General features: G+C 37.7%; 1 protein-coding gene across 5 annotated transcripts in view; it reads left to right on the top strand.

The window, feature by feature from the left end:
* Nucleotides 1–21,626, top strand: part of JPH1 (junctophilin 1) — an 82,434-nt gene extending 60,808 nt beyond the window's left edge. The window contains exons 4-6 of one of the 5 annotated variants that reach the window (XM_059467697.1): nucleotides 10,663–11,324; nucleotides 18,786–18,881; nucleotides 20,736–21,626. In XM_059467697.1, coding sequence (XP_059323680.1) covers nucleotides 10,663–11,324; nucleotides 18,786–18,866 — 743 coding nt within the window. In that variant the 3' untranslated portion in view covers nucleotides 18,867–18,881; nucleotides 20,736–21,626. Of the gene's footprint in view, nucleotides 1–10,662; nucleotides 11,325–18,785; nucleotides 18,882–18,987 lie in introns of all 5 variants that reach the window. The other 4 variants (XM_059467704.1, XM_059467690.1, XM_059467680.1 and 1 more) reach the window with 4 other exon arrangements.
* The last annotated feature ends 295 nt before the right edge of the window (nucleotides 21,627–21,921 follow it).

Here is a 21,921-nt window from a genome sequence, read left to right as displayed (position 1 = left end):
TATAAATGCCCTTTTATTCCAAGTAATTTTCCCTTACAATTACTGTAAGGAGTACCTGGAGGACTGTAGGGAGATACCCAAAATTGAAAAATCTCATTCATAATATAGGCTTGATTAATGTAGAGTAATGTTCAGTATGATGTGGAAGACCATGTTGAGAATTTGGAGGAGATGAAGATTTCTGCCTATTAGTTCAATAATAGTGATTCATTCAGATTATTGTCTGGGCAGGAGTAAAACCTGGAACTGAAACACAGCCAGCATGGAATTGGTATTTTTGTATGGTGAAATTAAATAGAAAGAAAATTGTAAAGGAAAGGTAGAGAGTCCAAGAACAGAATAATTGGAGGGTTTTGCCTTGAAAGTATGGTTTGAAAAGGAAAGAAAAATACGGCTGAATTAAAAGGATAAATCACAGATGTTAACAGACGAGACTTGTTCCAAAAGAGGAGAATGGTTGCCTGTGTAAAAGGAGGGTAAGAGTAGAGTACTGATACTGAAATGTGGCTAAGAAAATCGCAGAAGTTCCTCAAAAAGTATCAGATGAAGAGCAGAAAGTATTTTGCCAAAGGCAGTTGCCAAACTGAAGAGTATGGGATAGATTTGGAGGAGAGGAGCAGTAAATGGATACTGCAAACTTAGAGTTTAGAATTGAGAACTTAGAGCACTAATGGGAAAGGAAAGAAATGACACTGTGTGAGGTCAGAATGGTAAGTGCCATGGTGAGTGGGGTTTCTCCTAAAATACAAAAGAATAAGAACATACTGGAAAGAAGCCAGATTTGGATGCAAGACTAAGCAGCTCACATACCCTAGTTTTAGTGGAATTAAATTGATTGTTATATTTCTCCAGTTCTGGCATTTGCAATGCAGCAATCACTCCAGGCTCTTATACTTTATAATTAATTTCAATGCTAGATACAAGAAATTAATTTTGCTGGAAGTGTGGTACAGCTTAATGAGTACGGGTTTTGAAAAATACTGAATTAGCCCTCAACCCTCCAAGAAAATTAATAAAGCCATATATTTCAAAAGCAGTAAATTTCAAGTCTCTTTATTTTACTCCTGTTCATAATTTCCAGTGTATTTTCTATAAATACAAGGTGATAAAGGAGAGTTCTAAAAAAATTAAGTCTGACATCATATAATATAATCATGAATCCCTTAGAAATATCTGGAGTTTTATTTTAAGGTAGTAATGCATCTCTAGATCTGTAGAATCAGTGGAGTCTGAAGCTGTCTAGTTTTTCCATGTTATTTCACCTATCTGTATCTATGCCTGTATATTCAAAATTAATGTTGGTTGTTTGCTGACACACCTGTATTTACTGTCTTTCCGGTTTTGAGCCTTTTTGGAAGATATTCCACAGGCATAAGAAATGTTGACATCTGCAACCCAAGCCCTGAGTGCGTATCCTAGGCTCTGCTTTTTTCTGTAGTGGAAGAACAGAAGGGTGTTCTCAGAAAAACAGGCACTGTGTCTTTATGAAATAAGGATTTTAAAAGAGGTAAAGATTAGAAGAGCTTTGGCAAAAAATTCACTTGTTTTTTGAATTTACTGAAAAACAGTTCTTAAGGCAGGCTGACAGACTTGGCCAGTTGGAGAGCAGACGTGAACCTGCTCCTGTTAAGGTCAGTTGCCAAAGTCCCATGGAGCAGGATGATAGCCATGCACTTGAAATGTGATAAGAGAAGTAGCTAATGCCCTTCCAGGCTGTATATACAGAAGCACGTCATGGCGAATGGTCCCTTCTCTGCATGACCCCAGTGACACTGAGTCTGAAATACTGTGCAGAACTTTGGGGATCATCATGTCAGAAAGGTCTGGACATGCTGGGAGAAACGTAAAGAAGTGTGAATTCTACTGACTAAAGACAGTTATTATGCCACATTAACAGTCTCTCTCTATATTTAAAATTCATCTTCTCAGAGAATATGCACTTGCAATGAGAATAGGATTACAGCCTTTCGCTTCTGCCCATCCTTTAAGAGCTTAAAAAAACCTACTTTTGCAGTTAAAAGCTGCCCCAGTGAAGTTCAGATGAAGTAAAGTAGTCTCTAGGTTTTCTGTGAAAAAGCTAAAAATTTACCTTCTCAGTTATCGCCTGTTAGGCAGCCTGCAGGCTTAGAAGCGTTCAAGTAGATTATAGTGCATGTGTTATTTGGCTGGGATCATTCACATTAAATACAATGTCTGCATATTATCTACCCTGGAAAAATGAAGCCTGTCCTAGATACAGAAGTCATATGCATCACCATGTAATCTTGACAGATATTTTTTGAAGTTCTGTCAGTATTCATCAACAGAAATGCAGGGTAAGTAAAGCAAGCCATAATTAAGATTGCTGGTCACAGGCAGTTTCTGTGTCCATAAGCTGATGTGCCAGTGAGGTGAGAGATAGTTGTGCAGCACTCATAGTGGCCTCTAGCAGGTAAGATAAATTTGTTCCATTTTCCTGATGGTATTGAATCCAGAAGTATAAAGGCTTACAGACTGCTATGCAGATACAGTTAGGAAATGTTGCCCTGTTTTGGAAATACCACAGCTACTTCAGTCACCTGCTAAAGCAGTTAGAGGAATGGAGCAGAGATTGGGTACATAAGAATAAATTAATTGTTCTTGGTGCTGACTCCAGACAGCTTTTGAAATTCATTAGTGTGTATGTGTCTACACTTCAATGATGCATTTATAAACCTCGAGAGGAAGAAAATCTTGTTTTTAGGGATTCTTTTATCCTTAATGATTCTTTAGTTAACAGATAACACAAAAGTCCAAATTGCAAAAACACTATTTAGGTTCTGTATGCAGGTGTATTAATGGTAGGGTAACTCAAAATAATTTCAGATTTGGAGGAACTGACATGGAGAGAAGAGGCAGTCTGGTTTTTCTGCTGGTAGAAATTACATTAATATCTATTTCATCATCCTACTGCTAGACTCACAAGGTTGTGATGTTACCTATGATGTGAATTGCTTGGCTGAAGTCCTTTTCCTTTTCTGTTGCCATTGCTGTTGCTGGCAGCTCAAGTGTGCTTGAGTAGATGCTGTGATACTTTCCAAAAGCATTGTGAGATAACATGGTGTCATATGCTTTACAACAAATACCTGTGCAAAATGCAGAGACACCGGCAGTAAAGTAGTCAGGTCACACCAAGAACTGTATTGTGTTAATATCACAGCAGAGTAAACACAGAGGCAGAAAAACTTGAGTTTGGCCAAAGTCTGTGTGTGTCTCTGTACGTGGGGCCAGTAAATAAGTAACTCAAGGCTTTTGATCTCAGTCTAGTCCATGTCAGGAAGCATTTGGTGGGGGTTTTGAAAAGGCTGTGTCATTTTCTTGATGTCACAGTCAGGAAAATAAAACATTGGCAGATATTTAAAATATGGTAGATACATATTCTAGCAAAACTATGCAGAAGTTGTTTGGGGTACTGCACAAAACTGTTCCCTGACCAGGTATAAAGTAGCAACCTTGATGTGCAAGAATTTTGTGGTTTGGGTTCTTCTGAACAAGATACTTAATAAGCAATTTCTACCAGTGAATACTTTCTGTAAGTCCTTATCTTTACTTACCAAGAAGGGAAGGTTGCATTTCCATTTGCTTTGAAGCCTGCTTGTATTCAGTGATGCTAGCATTTAAAGTTAGCCCTAGGTGGACTAGGACTCCTTGGGAATATATTCTGACTTTTACATTGCTGGATGATGATGTGGCTTTGTCAGGTTGCGGCAATAATAAAATATCACCTTATATCCTATCTTATATTCTATCTGTTTGTCATATGTTTTGGTCATGTTGGTAGTACATGGTTTCAAAGACAGCAGGCTGCCAGATCAAATCAGGACAGTTCCATAAACTAAACACATGTAGGCATCAATCTCCATGGTACTCATGGATTTAGTGAGTAGGTGTTGGCACGTGCTAGCTGCTGTCTTGCCTCCAGTCCAGCATGAGGAGGAAGACCACCAGGAATACTACTTAAGGAAGCAGCAATGCTACCAACAGAATGAGAAACCCTGAAAGTGTAAGCCGGAGAAAACTTCAACAAAGGGAAGATATCTTCAAAGAAGGAGTAGGAAATGAAGATTTTCAATTAAGAGTGAATTAAGAAAGATTCTAAGTAATAAATATTATATCTTGGAGTATTTTTTGGATTGTGGGAAAAGAAAATGGACTCCTCTCCCTCTTGTTTGCATTGTAGTTTGCTTTCGTAGGCCACCATGATACTTCCGTGCTGGTATATTTTTAAGGCAGCCAAATGGAATTTTAAAATTGATCCAGGAAAGATTTTTTTATTTGCCCTTAGCTAGGGAAGCTGCTTAATAGCATTTTAAATGCTGGTCATACCTCACCAAAATGCAGTTGCCATCAGAGGCTAAAAGTTAAATCAGCCATCCAGACTTGGGTTTCTTCTGCATTTCTCAAGACAGTGTCAACAATCCCTTCCATTTCAATTTTTTTTTCTCTTTTGTGACATGCTTTATTTTTAAGTCTTAGCTAATGTGGCTTTTTATTCTCTAAAGCGTTCTCAAGTACAGTTAAAGAAAGTCATTATTCCAGGTGGCAAAACCAACTTCAGATGCAGCTGAAACAGGGCAGCCAGGCCTGCCTATGTGTTTTTTAATTAAGGAATTCTTAAAAAACTTATCCATGCATCACTAGGAGTATGACAGTTCTCATGTTGCTGCCCATTGACCCAACCATGGTAGCGCTGCACTATTCCATGCCCTACTGCTGGATCACTGCATCGCTGCACACAACCTGAGTGAGAACCTCTTAAAATACCATTAGGAAGACTTTCTCTACCAGGAGAGGGGTCAAAGACTGGAACAGGCTGTTCTAGAGAGGTGTTTGATGGCTCAGGATTGTCAGTGTTCTAGAGATATTTGGACAATGCCCTTAGTAACAGGCTTTAACTTTTGCTCAGCTTTGAATTAGTCAGTGACATGGACAAGATGATTGTTCTAAGTCCCTTTTGACTGAAATGTCCTGTTCTGTTCTTCTCATACCTAAGTCAAGCAGAACTGTTCTCTCAGAGCCCTATTGCTGTTTAAGCATCTTGCCTTATATCCTTTTATTTCTCTGGCAATAATTTTTAATTTCCAGACCTATTCAGTCCCAGTTCAGTCTACCAAACATTACTAAAAACATAACCATATCTCTGCTGCAGTGAGTTCATCAACACATTTTGCATATGGCATTGCCCAGCCCTCCATTCAGTGGGGCTGAATTCAAGCCAGCAGCCTAGTGCTTAAGAGGGTTTATTTTTGGTCCCTGTTACCAGTATAACCACCAGAAAATTAAGAACAAAACAGAGGAAGTACTAATGATATTAATTATAGTTCTTCTCCCTCCTTTCATATCTCCCCAATAAAGAAATAATAATAAACCCTATCTTTTTAAAATTTACTGAATATAGTTATTTGCACTTCCATAATGACTCACTGAATCATTTATTTTAAGAGATTGATAATTGATTATTTATATTTCTTCACCTACATTTACCATCCTGAGGAATTCTTTTGTACTGGATGTCCTATCCTTAGAAAGCCTAACACAAGGAAGAAAGATCCTATATTAATTGATCTTTTGATTTTTCACTTGGCTTTTCACAATTTTATTAAGTTCATCAGAATAGCAAAGCAGTCTTACTGTGAGAGCATACCTATTGTTGCTGACAGTGACATACGAGAAAACCATCAAAAACATCAGAAGATAAACCAAATTGTTTTCACTGCCTTATTTCATGAACAGTATATATCAACCTGCAGTGCCAACATAAAGTATACACTTTCCTTTTTTGGTACAGTTCCTTTAAATACAAAAGTCTTAAGCTTTTGCTTCAACCATCTCATGCTCTGGATTTGTATTAGGGTATAATCTGCAGTGAGAAACTTATTTTTCATTTTTTATTTCCTTCTCTCTTTGAATGTTGATTTGGTAGATCAGCTCTCAACTTTTTCAGCAATGAGACATTTGTAGTAGGCCACAAACTTATGGCCAAAGTGCTCTGTGGAGTTTTCATTACTCAGGAGGCTTACACTCCTTTCCTAGTTTTGACAAAGGCTTTCTCAGCACCTTTAACTTTGTCAAAGATTTAGAAAAACTTCAAGCATGTTGGTACTTTATTCACAGCTGAGCACTAAATTCAGAAAGGTTATTCAGATGAAACATATGCTCTGGGTCATTATTTCCTTTTAGGTTAGCTTCCCCTTCACTAACATGGGCTATTGGTATAAGCTTTAGTTTTTACTTCTAGGCCGTGAAATTTTCAGATCAGGAATTCTCTCCTTTTTTTGTACAAATGTTGAGTAGTTCAGTAAAAAGAGGCCTCTAATCTTGGAAAGTTTGCATATAGACTGCAGTGTTCTGGTTGAGCAGGTAACTTTGATTGTGTCCCCATTACCCCACAGACAGTTGTTAAACATTATAGTGAAAATTGATCATCTTTCCATTAACAGTTCATACATGTGAACAAAATTAGGAGGTGAGCTATGTGTTTCACATTTGGAATTTATCTATAAGCACAACATGAATTTTCTCATAATGATGAAATTACAGCTTTGTTTCTTATTTGAATTACTCTTTAAAACCCTGTCTATTTGTTAACTCTCTATGTGGCACTAAAGATAGGTTACATCTCATAACATGTACCAGAAATAAGCATATGTTTATCTAATAAGTACTTCTAACATACCTTGAAATTGAATCACATCACTCAGCATCAGTAGTACTTTAAATATTATATTCTTAAAAGATTATGTTCTGGAGCCGCATTAGTGGCATTACAGTCTTCTTTTGCTTTTAGTAGATAAAAAAAATTGCAGTATGAAATGCTTATTTTGCCTAAATTGGTCAGAATGGTAAGATATTTAAAAAATCACTGATGCAATTTCATGTATGCCTTTTCCCTCACTATCCTAGATGTGTTCTACCGTCCCTCTCAAGCTTCAGATTTCATTCTGATCTGATGAGGCGCAAGGTCTCTTCTCAGCCTTCTTAGGAAGCAGTGGCTGCATTTACAGTGTCCTGCAAGATGACATTTTCAGATGTTCCTTGAGCCACAATCCTGCCACAGCCCTATGCTGCCAGTACGTGTGTGCCTCACTAGGCCATGGGGGAAAGCATGTGGCTGTCACCTCCTTAAAAATGCTGTGGCAGAACCAGGGCATCCTTCTCTTCTCATTTACAGGGCTGGCCATGCTGTCACATCACTTACTGGAGCCCTTCCAGGAGGAAGGACATATTACATAAGAAATTCACAAGAAATCCTGGATTTAGAGCAACCATGAGTGCATCTTCAACCAAAGCAAAGCTTCCCTCACCCCACAGCCATCACTGAAATGCTGTTCAAGCTGACCATCAGGCTGTGTGAGACTCTGTGCACACATCCACACAGTTCTTTGGCCTTCAGAGGCTATTCTCCCCAAATACTGGCTAACTCACACTTCAGTGGTGCCATCCACTCGCTGGCATCACAACAGGTGTGTGAGCCAAAACCACCCTGTGGCTGACCTTGATGGAGTAAAGGTGCATCAATTTTGATCCAATGGTAGCACAGCCAGCCTGTCACCATGAGAAAACTCATAAGTTCATCTTACCTTGGTTAGATAACACTTCTTCGTTCTACATTCCAGACCAGGTTCTCCTTAGTCATTCAGATGTATCATATCTAGATCTACTGCTTGCTTGAACTGCAAACTGAAGAACCAGAGTGCCGTGTTTATTTCCTGGTCAGATAATGCCACTTTACCCTCAAATTCTATTCTCTACCCATTAAGATCAGCCAGCTAAGAAATGTTACCCAAAAGGATGTAAGTGACTCGTGGCCCTTGGTTCTTTAAACTTGTGCTGTAGATTGCTCTTATGATGAAGGACTCCCTTACCCATGTCTGTAGAGTCATGTCTTTAACAAAGGGGACAAGTTAAATCCTGGCAGCTCTTAGTTCTTGGAAGGAGTGGGAGCTGAGTTCTTGCTGCTTGGAGTCAGTGCTTGGGACAGGTGTACAATCCAATTGTATTGGATACAGTGAACAGATGTTTAAAAATAATTTGGACAATCTCCAAAGGGAACTTCAGCAAAGGGACAAGAATTTCAGTGTTGGAAAGACTTGCCTGACAAGACTGGAGGCAAGGGATGCATCTCTAATATCCATGTGTGATGTTATGGGGGTGGGAGGGAGGGCTGCTGTGCTGTACTAAGGCAATGGCTGAACATCTGGTAAGACACCCTCAGATGTTACTTGGATACAGCACTCTCTGGTGGAGCTCAGTGTCACATAGCATCAAATATTTCCAAATACCCAGTGAAAGTGTGGCATTGTTAGCCTGTTAAAACTTAACTTCTTTGGGAAGCTCCAGATTATATTTTTGTTTTGCTTTTAAGTTTTTTACTCTTCACTCCACTGGTCTCTTGGTGAGACTTAGGCAGCTGAGACCATGGGTTCCCTTCTGTTTACAAAAATTCCAATAGTTTGTAGGTCTCTTGATGAGAGGGATTTTCTTTGGCCAACTTTGGGAGGCTTTTAGTTGGTTGCAGGAAAGGGTGGAGAGGAATGACATTTCTGAAGTAATTTCTGATGTCATTTTCTGATGTTTTCCTTATGAAAGTGTCTTCAGTTTGTCACGTGCTGTGACATATTAGTAAAAGTCAAATCTTTACATAAAGGAGGCAGTGCAGAGCTGTCACAGTATGTGAATTTTCAGAATTTAGGCAGCATTGTAGGACTTAAGAGATAGTGTTCCAATTGGATGCTTTAGCCACAGCAGTCATAAAGAGCAAGCTAATGTGAATATAGGTCTGTCCATAATGAATAATCATAGCAATTTGACAGCTCCGTGGCTTGGGCTTAAAGATTAGTCAGAGCTCTTTTAGGTATCCTTTTCTCTTTACACCCCTAATTATATCTAATGTGAAAATATATGAAAAATAAAGTTTATGCATGTTAAACCCCTCAGCATTACCTTATGTATCTCAGCAAAGATGGAAGGAAATCCCCGACACGATGGAGAAGTTTTTGAATGGCGATCATACCTGTAACTTTATATATGGAAACTCTTAATTTGTGTTGTGCTGGCTTTCCCTTTTACCAGGAAGATTATAAAAAGCTGTGAATCAAGCCTCTAGTTCTCTCCCTCTGTGCAGGCTTAACTCCTCAAAACTTCCTCCTCAAATGTCATTTGAGAACAAATCCTGGCTTGTCTGTGTCTAGCCTTCTTTCTTAACAGCTCCCTGTTTCCACCCCTGGTTTTCAGATATGCCAAAAATGTTTCCTGCTCAAAAGACCTTGCATGCCGAGTAATTCTTCATCTCAGCAATGCTTACTTACCAGATGACTCAGTAACTTCCAAAAGCTTCATGCTGCTCTTCCTTCCTCTCATCCTCACACTGCGTAGATATGCATATGCTTCTGGCATCTGTAAAAACACTGTATCTGCCTAGCACAGTTAGAGCCTCCTCTAAACTCAGAAGCAGAAAAATGTGTGCAGACATTCTTCTCTGGGCACAGAATTTCTCTGACTTAAAGCACAGATAAGGCTCACTTAGAGAAGGGTAAAGAAATCAAAGGAAAATTGTGGTGCTAGCAAAGATAGAAGTGAAGAAACAGGTTGCAATGTATTTTTCAGAAGCCATTTTTGAAAATACAGGAAGATTGTCAGCAGTTCTTGGATCACAGAGCTCCCCAACTTCTGACTTTTTAGGGAAACTGATCTTGAAATCTGAAATGTGACCTCTAGGAAGTAAAGCAGAAATCATTGCCTACAATGCATACAGATTTACAGCAATTTTGTTTTTTCAGCAGTGTTTGCTGAGGTCTTACAATTAAACAATTAAATCTGAGAACCAAAACTTGGAGCAGAGCATGTCAGCTAGTTTGTGTTTATTTTAACAGCTGTACAGACATGCACTTCGATAAGTGAGTCCTAGTAGTGAGTGTGCATGTGGGTGTTTAGCTGGAATTTGGGGAGAGGATGTTCTTCACACTTGCTGCTCTGTATTTTCCTGGTGAATGTGAAAGAATTTGTATTCCTGCCTTCTAAGCAGGAATTGTATTAGTGACTAGAGTGGTTAACCTGGGTCTTCATGTGGGGGTGACTGGTTCTGGAAGACAAAGCCAGCATGTGAGAGTTTAAGGCACTTATATGTGTACGTAAAACAAGCTGACATTCATCCAAAGGGGGAAAAAAGCTATTGAAGCCCTTTTTCCTGTAGCTTACAAGAAAAAAAGAGACATTTCATTCTCATGGTTAGCTTCATATCAAGCAGGTGCTCTGATCATGAGAAGTTAAATCAGTGAGGGTAATCAAGCAAAACATACCTCAAAGCTTGCCTCTCAGAAAAGGAATGGTAGGTGATGTAAGGTTAGACAATCTACAGTCACTCAGACTTTACTCAGGAGCAGTTTACATACCATGGCCCTTTGAAAAGCTGAAGATGTAGAGTGACTGAGCCAAGTTAGTAAGTTGTTCCAACAATTACCAAAAAACTACAATAGCTCCTGTGCCTGAGCAATTTGGAGTAAATCACTGTGGATGTCAATGAACTGTTGGCAACATATACCCCTGCCTGCATTTTAGCAAGGCAGTACAGTCTGACATCCCAGTGCAATAGTTTCACTGTGAACTTTGTTTTGATCTTAGTATTTCTGTTACACTGTTTTTCAGGCCCTGATTATATCAAACAAAAATTTCAAGAAGGAATGGATGGAAAAGAAAAATCCGAAGAAAAAGGTCAGGAGAAACCACCCTCCCCAAAAGAGTCACCTCACTTTTATCGAAAAGGTACTACACCCCCTCGAACCCCAGAAGCAAGCCCAAGAAATAGTCCTCCTCTCTCTTCTGAGACTTCTCCTTCAAAACAACTGAAAAGGCAAAGCTCCACTTCTGGGGCAAGACTCAGTCAAGAAAAAAAGCTTTTAGCAACTGAGAATATAACACCCACGACTAACAAGCCTTTATATTCAAAAGCACCAGTGAAGGAGGAAGCAGCTGGGAAACAACAGCCAAAGTTCTCAGCCCAGCACAATGCCAGCAGCACAGAGAATGGGGAGCTGCATGGTCACTACCATGGCTATTACGTAAAAACAAATCCAACAGCGCTTCCACAGGAGCTCAGGGAAGAAGATGAATATGCCAACCCTTCACCATCAACCCTTGCACGGATACCACCCTCTCAGAAGCCAAGTCCTGCTAGATCTGGGGGTAAGCCAGATGCCAAAGAAAACAAGCCTGACATAAAAATTAAGAAACCAGAATTTGCTGCACCAAAGAACCCAGCTAATAATGAGTCCCATTCAGCAATGGAGAAAGAAGTAGGAAACAGCTCGGTAAGTACTACAAGAAACATTTTCACTTTCACTGCCCTTGTGCCTCCAAGTGCTGAGCTTTGCAATCTAGGTAAGCACTGTCAAATCTTCATCTGGATACAGTCTGCTGGCTAACACACACTTCACCTGGAGTGAGGAAGAAATATTCCAGTCTGGAATAAGCAGTTTTTAAAATACCCTTTCAGATCAGTGTGACTCTTAATTTCATTATTATTCAAAAATAATAAAATTATCAATAGCTGGGCAGAAAAGGGGTGATGACTAATAGCATTTCTATTTCATGTTAGAAGAAAAAGCCAGGCTATGAAATTCAGAATCTCTGATTATGTTTCTGTGATTTTTGGGCCAAGAGAAACTCAGGAAATCATTAGTTTTGCATACTAAAGTTAGCCTTTAGTAAATGAAGAGTTCTAGATAATAGTCATAATGTTTCTCTTTTATAAGCATTGTTTCTTTGAGTCATTTTTGGTGGTACTCTACAGAACAAACAGTGTGTCGTTATTGATGTGATAAACAGAATGACCCATTTAAAGAGATCCAGATAGCCTAGTACCCATTGCATGCAAAACACTTGAATAATTGACATCAGACTTCATTAATAATAAATCTAGATAATAAAGAGGGGGAGTAATTTCCCACCAACATGAATTGGAAGTGATCTTGTCAAACAAGTTTGGCATCTTCAGGTGTGGCAGAAGAATTGTCATCTCAATCAAGAAGGTAACTTGATTTGCTTTTACATGGTCGTGTATTCTGACAAGGAAAACAGACTAATGCAAAGGCTAAATGTCACATTAAAAGAATTTTTTTAAACTGACTGATGGGTCTCAAAAAGTAATTAGAAAACCATCAGTTATTTGATATTATTCTGGTGAGGTCATTCTTACATCAATTCTGTTACTCTGATCACATTCTTGTAAGTGACATACAAGAGGGCATGAGAATATTGTCCATGAAGTTTGTAGAAGACACAGAGACCAGCAGAGTGGTCTGTAATGAAGGCAAATACAAGCTCATGCAAGTAACTGCTGAGAAGGCTGAAAGTATAATTATCCATGGCAGCACAGCAAGATATAATATTGTATATGAAAGACAATTTCTAGAGCATGGCACTGCAGGATCAGAACTAGAAAAGGTTGGTGGGTCAGGAGCAAGAGAGGCAACTGAACATGAGCTCCCAGTCTGCTGCTGATGTTCAGAGACGCTAATATAATCCTTAGATTTATCAACAGAAAAGATTAAGCAAGAGTACATGGGAGCCTGTTCTATCTGCTTTTGGCACAGGTGCAACCACTTCTGGGATAAAATAGTGTCTTTAAATCAGGGATTTAAAATGAAAAAAAACCTTGAGAGGAAGTCACACAAAGAGCTGCAAGAATGATTAAAATATATCTTACAACGAAAAATTCAAGGCACAAAAACCCCCGATGTACTAAATCACTTTCTGTGTGTTTTATAAAACAGTTTCCCAGGCTAACAAGCAAATGTGTCAAAAGATCCAACAGCTAAAGATTCAGAAAAAAGTCTTGTTTTAAGTTGATTTTAAGGATCTTGATTAAATGTGCCATCAGTTGTCAGATGCCAGGGTTTTGGAACTGAGTAGTTTGATAATGAGCATTTTGCCAAGATTATATTCTCTAGTTCTGCTGGAAGCTTTTATTCTGTGTTCTGCGGATCAAAGTAAATGTTCACAGAGGTTTTGTAATCTGCAAATCTGTATTACAGCTGATATCAGCCCTTTAACCTTTCAAATCTCACAGATATTACTCCTATGTAGGGTAACACAAAGCTGACAGGCTTGTAAATGTTGAGTGAGCATGTACAATTTTTAAGCTGAATTGGAATTGGTTTTTAGCTTTGGTGAAAATAAGTCACTAGAAATAGTCCTTATTTTTCCTTCATTCCAAATAATATTTTGGAGCTGAGAGTGGCTTCATCTTAACAAGTAAGCTATCTGAACAGCAGTTTATTTACCTTCTAGAATAATCAGGATAAGGACCATGACCCTGCAGCCTGTTATCACAAAAGGTGTAAAAATGATGAGATATTGTGCATTAGCTGCTGTTTGTTCACTGATACTGCAGTTGTATCTGTGAACTCCACTCTAGGTGACTCTACTTCATTTGTAGCATCCTAATTGCATTATTCTCATTGCTAGCATTCCCGTATGGAAGGAAGGTAGATTTTAGGAATTCATTTTTACTGTAACAGTATCTTAAGATGTATGTAGATGTATGTGGGTGTTTTTCAAAGATTCTGGTCTTCTATATGTGTTTGTAAATTTGCCCTTATAGACTAAATTTCCTACATGCTTATTTCTTCAAAATGCTGAGAGTAAAAATGCTAAACTGATTAAAGCAAAAAAGAGTGGCCTACTGGCCCAGCAGTCTGAGGGAGAAACAGTACAGAATGACTCAACTTTGCTGGAGACTTTTCATTTTCAGCATCACCTTTCAGCTTCAGAAAAACAGTAGCCTGTTCTGCAGTGCTCCTGGGCTGAGCTCAACAGTGTGTTGGAATAAAGCAGTGACTCAGTTAAGAGAGCACAGTTACTGAGGAGAAGCCAGACTCATGCAATCATAGAATAGCTTGGGTTGGAAGGGGCCTTGAAAGATCATCTAGCTTCACAACTCTTCTGCCATGGGCAGGGACACATCTGCTACACCAGGTTGTTCAGAGCCCCATCCAGCCTGGTCTTGAATATTTTCGGGGATGAGGCATCCAGAGCTCCTCTGGGCAACCTGTGCCAGTCCTTCACCACCATCACAGTAAAGAGTTTCTTCATAATATTCAATCTAAACTTAATCTTTTCTAGTTTAAATCCCTTTTCCCTCTTCCTAATTAATGTACTTCTCCTTATCCCAGATGTTTCTAAATGTTGAGAGACTTCAGAATTCTAGAGTTGCATTGGGAAATTATTTTATTTCAGTAAGAAACTGCAATTGCTTTTTAGTCATTCTGACACATGATTTTGTTATGCTTTGAAAGTAAGTCTGCCTTAGATCCTCCATAAAAGTTCCAAAATATATTTGTTAAGGAATATAAAGAGAAAAGATTTCTCATTCTCATGAAAAGAGAATGATAAAACATGGTTTTGGAATGCAAAAAAATTAATCTATTAACATTTATCGAGCACTTTTGTTAGATTATCTGAAAGTGCTGTATAAAATTGTGCTGTGCTTTTTCAGGTTTCCAATGATAATGCATTAAGAGCACAGATACAGAAGGGAAGATTTTCAGTTCTTCCTTCTCTGTGTCTAAATCAAAGCCATTTCTCATACCTGAATGAAACATCAGCTTTCATTTGGATTAAGAACTTTAAACGACTTTATTTGCAGCAAAACTTGTAGCAGCTTGTTTTAGTTTTCAAATTCGTGTTTCATATTTTTTGTGAATGTTACATCCTCAAGAATGCCTTTGAGTATCATCTGTGCAATAAGTTAGTTATAGGAACAGTCTTGATTCCCTAGATATCCCCATTTCTGGCATTATACTTGAAAAATATCAGCACATACTTCTTATGCCACACATTTAAGTGTGTTTCTCTGTTTACTTATTCCCTGATATTCAAAAATCAAAGTTTTAAATTATTACAGAACTCATAAGAGTCACAGTTTTATTGAGGTGAAATCCTGCAAAAAGCACTATGACAAAGTCACCTGAGAGATGTATATTATTTCTGAGAGATAAATCACCCCTCTTTCACTGAGAATGAGGCTCCTTCACATTACCTTAAATTTAGCACAGTGTTCTCAGAGACCCTTGACCACAAACCAGTGCTGTTGTTTCTGACTGGTCATTAGCAGCCTCTAGCCCCAGTTTCAGCTTATACACTGTTGTCCCACCGTGAATATGAGCTGATTGGAGATTCTCTTGGATTTAAGTGAAAAATAGGATTGAATTTCACAAAACACTATTGTAGTGTACATTCATGAATACACTTCTTATCGTGTCTGACACATGTCCATGTGCTGCCCTAGGACAAATAACAAACGCTCAAGTGCTTTACTAAACTGTAATTTTTTTTTTTTCATTTGGCAGGTAGTAAAGATTTTTAAACACACAGTGTTTAGCCTGGTTTTTACCTGAATGTTACCCAGTGATTCTACTCCCATCTTTTTGTTCGATTCTCATCTTTTTGTTCACCTAATCTTCATTTAGTAAGGGCTGTAAATACCATTATGTTTGAAAAATAGATCAGTATTTGCCTGATCCTAAAAAAAAAAAAAAACCTCTGAGCAAGAACTTTAGGCTAAATTTAATGAACATTTCTAATGCAATGGAATTACAAGCCTAGTCTTTTATTTTCTGGCACTACATTTTAGGAAAAAAACTTTTTTTCTTCCCCAGATGAAAACGAATCATATGGTTGTATTTTGAACTACATAAATGTCTAATTTACAAGAAGCTGAAAGGGTAAATTCAAGCAGGACTGAAGGTTTTCTACTACAGCTTCTTTAGTGCACCTGTTCTAGTCACTCCAGGACTGTTCAAACTAATTTTGGCTTTTGCTATTTTTAGCCCTTGTGGGACACTAAAGTCTTACTTGTAGTATTTGTCTTAAAGCATTAAATGCTTATTTCAAAGGTGTCTCCAAAACAGGTGGTAGTTCATTGCATAATAACTGTGTGCTTCATAAATGTTGTTTGATCATGTTTCAGTGTATCAGGAAATCCTGTTTTGGGCTGAAAGATACGGTTATCAGAAGGTGAAACATAATGCACATAGCAGGCCAAAGAATATGAGCTTTACTTCTTTGTATAAAGAGATAATCTTTATGATATTTCATTATCATAAAGAGATAACATATTTTTCTATGATCTTCATGTGACCTCAACAGCCCAGTTCTTAAGGTGTCACTTGCTTCTGTTTTGTAGATGATTCTTGATTCAGAGCATAGCCCCTGAGGTTTTCAGCCTAATTTTCTAATTTTATTGTGGTGAGATTGTTACACCTAACCTAACTGACAGATGCATCAAAAGAAAAGTCACTTTCCCCTCCAACAAGCTTAATTACCTGAGACTGTGCACTAATGATACGGAGCTGCAATTAGAGCTGCAGTGCCAATTTGGCAATCAGCAAAAATGTGTCTTGCACCTACCAGGATGCTGTTCTATGATGTATTTCAGGTAATTAGCAAGTGCTTGGCTCCTCTGAAGACACCATAGGTTCCAATTTTTTTTTTTCAGTTGCAAAAAATCAATATGATTTTCATAGATATTATTTTCAAATATGCAAAGTACTAGATGGCCAAATCCTGAAAAATTTTAATGGTACTTGGCAACGATCTTCACAGTTCCTTGCAGTTCCTGGAGCAGTATAACTGTAAAATCTTCAGGTGGGATTCCAGGCTACAAAGGAGCCATTGACCTGATTTGAATCACATGGACAATCCCTATTAGAATCATAGGATTATGGAACCATAGTGTTTGGCTTGGAAGGGACACGTAAAGACTGTCTGGTTCCAACCCCTGTGCCATGGGCAGAGACACCTTCCACTGGACCAGGTTGCTCAAAACCCCGTCCAGCACTTCCAGTCATGGGGCAACCACAGCTTCTCTGGGCAACCTGTTCCAGGGCCTAACACCAGAAAGATGTTGAACCCACATCTTAGTGGAAATGAATAGTGTAATGAAATGACAGTTCTGTAGGGAGCAAGGCTGCTCACGGTGCTGTGGTAACTGTGTCTGGAGCTGTGCTTTATTTTACGCCTGTTCTGTGCCCCCGAGCGTCTCGTATGCTTTGGCACATGGTGAGTCACTTCCACTAAGGAGGAAGGAACATGGTTCCACTTCTGTTCTGTGACCTGATGGTTGAAACACACCACTGGTAAGTGGGAGCTTGTTATTCAAAATCACTTGGACTAAGTCTGGTCTTCAATTTCCTAGTGAATATTTTAAACATTCTGCCATTAAGCAAAATGTGGGTGCTACTGCCAATCCCATTACCCCTATGGCATAATTTAATTGGCATTCTGATAATCTCAATCACTGTTTGCACTTGAACATGTGCTTCTCAGCATGTGAACAGACACCTCTGAGTTGATGCAAAGGGAACTTGATGGCTGTTATGGATAGAGGTGCTGATGAGGTTTAGGCTCACCGGGGATTTAAGCAGTATCCGACACAACATGTTTTGTGACTTACTCAACATCTGGCCTGCCATCTAAACCCCTGTGTAAAGCTGTGTTTTGACTAAAGGTGTTCAATGAGACTGTTTCAGGAGACCATATGATATAAGAATGACACAAGTACTATTCTTTAGCTTCCCACTTACACTGCTGTGGCAAATTACTAATAGTAAGTTCTTACACCTTAGCATTCCAGAAATTACATGGGTGATGTTAGCATTATGTCGTCATGAAGCATAATGAACTTCTCCAAGGCATGACTCATATGAAAAGTGAAAACATTGTATTATTTCTCATTCAATATATACCTTCTTCTGCAAGCCAGTCATTCTTGTGTAGCTCACAAGATAGTTTTCTGCACAGATTTTCTAGTGGGCTTTGTGATTTGTGATTTAGGAAAGTATTGTCAAAATAAAAAGTTTCTGCTTACAGTGCAACTGTAAAATAAAAGAGTTTTAAAATCTTTGTAAAATCATGATGTAATAAACAAATATGTTAAGGGCAGAAGAGAATTGAGTATTTTCATCTGTTGGGACATATTTTCAAGTTGATGATTAGAAAGTATCCATTTAAAAAATAAAAAATATTCAAAATTGCTAAAAATCATTAAAAACCATTCTCTGGTTTTTAATTATAGAATTAAATAAATACAGAAATACTAAAATGGTGTAATGATTTAAACTTTCTAACTAATTTTAGCTCTAGCTAGGAATGGAAGGAATTTTTTGACTTTTCAGTTGTTCAGTCCATAAGTCTTTAAGATAAGTGTCTGAGTAAATCAAAACAAGCTTAATTTTGCAGCTGCAAAATGCATTTTAATCTGTAATGGAAACAGGTTTGTTAGTGAAATGGTAAGTAAATTTTCTTTTCTACTTGGGTTATCAAAGAAATGTATTCTTTTTATAAAGCATCTTTGTTATGTCTGTTTTGAAATGGGTTGGAACTGAAAAAAGAACCCTCTGTAAGGATGAAGAGCAGCATTCTGGCTTTCCTATAGTTCACATTCTTTGTTTTGCTCTATTTTAAGATGACATTTTTTTTAGGTTTATGGGTTTGTTTTCATTTGTTGATGAGGTTTTGTCAGGTGGCTTAATCTCAGTGTGATTAGGAACAGAGCAGTAATGTGCTCTCGCCTGTATTTATCCAGCTCTTTTTCACACAGGTGATGTTTATCTTACCGAATATCAAGGGTGGTGGCTGTGTTTCAGCAGCAGGGGTTGTTTCCTTCAGACCAAGATCAAAACCTATAGAAATTGTGAAGTTGGGTCTTGTTCATTTCTGTGTCTGTGTGGGAGGTTGCATTAATTCTCATATCTTCATTTTATTTTCAGGGCCCTAACTCAGTCATGATCGCCCTGGTAATGCTGTTGAATATTGGTTTAGCCATTCTTTTTGTCCATTTTCTAACTTGATTGGAATTAGAAAAGGTAAGGAAGGTCTCACTTTCACATAAAATCACCATATCCACCCCACCTTAAAAACTAAAGATTTAATTTCTTCACATACTTTTAACGTTCCCCACTTTAATTTTAGCTATGCCTGAATGTGATTCAACATAGTTATTTAATATTGTAACTGTTTTGACCCTTCAGTGAAGTCATGACAACTAGTGGTGTTAGCCCACAGTTCTCTGCAGTTGTGTCATCAGCCTTTTAAATGGCACCTGTCATACTCAGACACAGGGAAGGAGGCTTGGAATTAGGATGGGACGCAAGAGAGATGAAACTTGGAAAATTCAGCCAGGGGCCCAGATCAGTTTCTCTGCTGGTGGCTCGTGGCTTTGGGGTCCTCTGAAAGCTGAAGCAAGCAGCCATGTTGGAAAACAAACAAAATAATCTGCTGAAGCAGCCCCGCCAGTGAAGCGCGTTGGCTTGTCCATCTGTTCCAGCAGAGTGTGACTAAAGTGGAAATGTACGGAGCTGCACTTTTTGTTGATGGAAGTTAACAGCTGCCTTACTATTTTACCGTCTGATGTTTTTAGTGGGGAGATGGGAAAACGACTGCCAGAGGAATGTGGTCAGAGGATTCTGTTGCTGTGGAAGTGATTCCAGCGTTCACTCCTATCTCATTAGAAGAAATAGTTAGCAACATCAGTCACCAGTCTTATTCCATTACCTGCTGCTTTTAACATCTCCTGCAGTGCTCTGGGAGATCGAATTTCATTTGCCTGTGCATGATTCTGTTCATTTGTTGTTTATGAAATTTGATGTATAGCCATAAGTAGTGTTTAGTCCAACCTGGAGAAAGCAACCAGTTCTGCCTGGCAGCCGAAGCTGAAAATCAAATATATTTTCCTAGTCCAGGGAAAAAAATTCTTAAATTAATTCTCTTAAACCTGAAGAGTCATTTTGCATGAAGGTTCAGTAAATAATACACCATTACTGCAAAATTTAAAGATACTATTATCTTCCTTAAAATGCTCGAATACTTATGCAAATACCAAGCAAAAGTTTTCATAATCAAAAAAAAAAATCTTACATTGGTAGAAGTACATTCTAAACAGGGTATAGGATATCAAAATAACCCAAGAACGGTGAGATATGGGGTTTGCATGTTGACTTTTTCTTTCTTTTTTTCTTAATTTTGGTGCTGTGGTAATTGGTGATTTAAATTATTATGTTGCAACACTGAGGTATTTTGACAGCAGTTAAAATAAAGTCTTGTCTGGGTGCACATTAATGCCAATGACAGTTAGCTAATGCTCATAATAAATAATAACTTTAAAAGTGCTAGATTTGTGTTGAATACATTCAGGTAGAGCATTTAAAAATGTTAAGTGATTGTTTATCAATTTGATGCCTTCAGTGTCTTTAAAGTCCATTTATAGTTTTACCTCAGCATTAAAAAAGCCTCAAAATTTTTCATTTGGAACATTTGTCTTAAGTAGTTTCATAGCCCTTTGTTCAAACGACGTGATCACGTTTCTTTTTATGTGCCATTATACTGTAATTATTGTACCCTATATTAATGAAATGCATGCTTATTTATTGAAGATATGTGGTGTGATCATTTGGCAAGCAAACATTTTAATTTAAAGCTGCAAAAAGCAAAGGGCTTGTATTACAGTTTATTTTATCTCTGTTAGAGAATCTTTCATACAGTATAGTTTTTGAACCTGTTTGTAAACTTTCTAAGTTTTTGCATGGTTTAATGGGCAACATTCTTACAAAATGCATTAGCTATTTTTTGATGCAGCCTAGTAAAGTACCGTAGGTATGGACTGAATGTTGTGCAGCGAAGCAGCTCCGAGCAGGGCAGTAACACCGTGGTGTTTTTTACAGAAGTATGTTGAGAATCCTGTGTTTTGGCCAGTGTGGATAAAGAAGAAAGCAGAAAGAGAGCAAATGAAAATAAAACATGTATATTTATTTTTAAAGAAAATAAAACAGCAAAGTTTAAATTGTGTTTTAAATTTAGGAAAATAATTTTTAAATAAGAACAAAATTTTAAAAGTTACTGTGTAAGCCTTGAATTAATGGATGAAATGTTCCATCCCACTGTTAAATCACCCCCTGTCTCCTTACGAGGAGAGGTAATTTTGTAACTGACATATTTAATTCCTATTAAATGTTTATTTAAAATACTTTATGCTCTGGAAATAATGGGTAACAAAGCTTATGAAAAATGTTTATAAATTTAAGTAAGCATGTTAGTACCATTTATAAATATGTATGATTTATAAGCTTTTTTAAAACAAAGCTCAAACAAATTGTTGGTATTTTTCTAAAACGTGCACAGTTGTATTTTACATGAAAGGCTATTTATAATTGGTTGTTATACTGTACACTACATTTTGGACAGCACAATGAAGCCTGCCAATGTACTTAAAAATGTCATTTTGTCTATTTAAAGTTTCTTGCTGTCAAAGAATGAACTCTTTATCTATGAGTTTCTCTATTTATAATTCTTGACCCAAAATGTACAATGTACAGTTTTCACAACTGTATTTGCTCTAATAAAAATAAGTTGGTTATTATTAGAGTTTCAGACTACTTTTTCCTGTTTATGAATTACTTTGTTCACTCTTTGGAAGCAATTTTTCTAACTAATCAAATAAACAGGAGTGAAGCAGGAAAATGGGTGAAATTCTAGTCCCTTTGATATAATTGTGAGTTACTGTTTTCAACAAAAGTGATTCTGGGAAACAATTAAAAATAAATTAAAACAAAAAAGTCAAGCGTCCCTTTGTGTCTTCTTTTATCTTCCAATGCAGGATTTTGTGTCCTTATAAATGTAGTATCTTAAACACACTCCCACTACAAGATGTTTTGATCAATTTTGTTTTAACTTGTGAGTGACTGGTCCGTTAACAGCTGCTCTTGTAGGGGAATTAATTTTTTTGGGCCTCACTGCTCCTCAGGATCTTCATAGGTTCAAAATTAACATGAAGTTTGTGAGCCAGTATTTACACAGAGAAAATTTGCCCTTTGTCTTAAAACCACAATATTTGCTGAACTACTCAATCAT

Source organism: Ammospiza nelsoni, chromosome 1 (genome assembly GCF_027579445.1).
Source record: "Ammospiza nelsoni isolate bAmmNel1 chromosome 1, bAmmNel1.pri, whole genome shotgun sequence".
NCBI classification, from domain to species: Eukaryota; Metazoa; Chordata; class Aves; order Passeriformes; family Passerellidae; genus Ammospiza; species Ammospiza nelsoni.
Note: the sequence above shows the minus strand (reverse complement) of the source record. Positions and strands in the feature narration are given on the sequence as shown.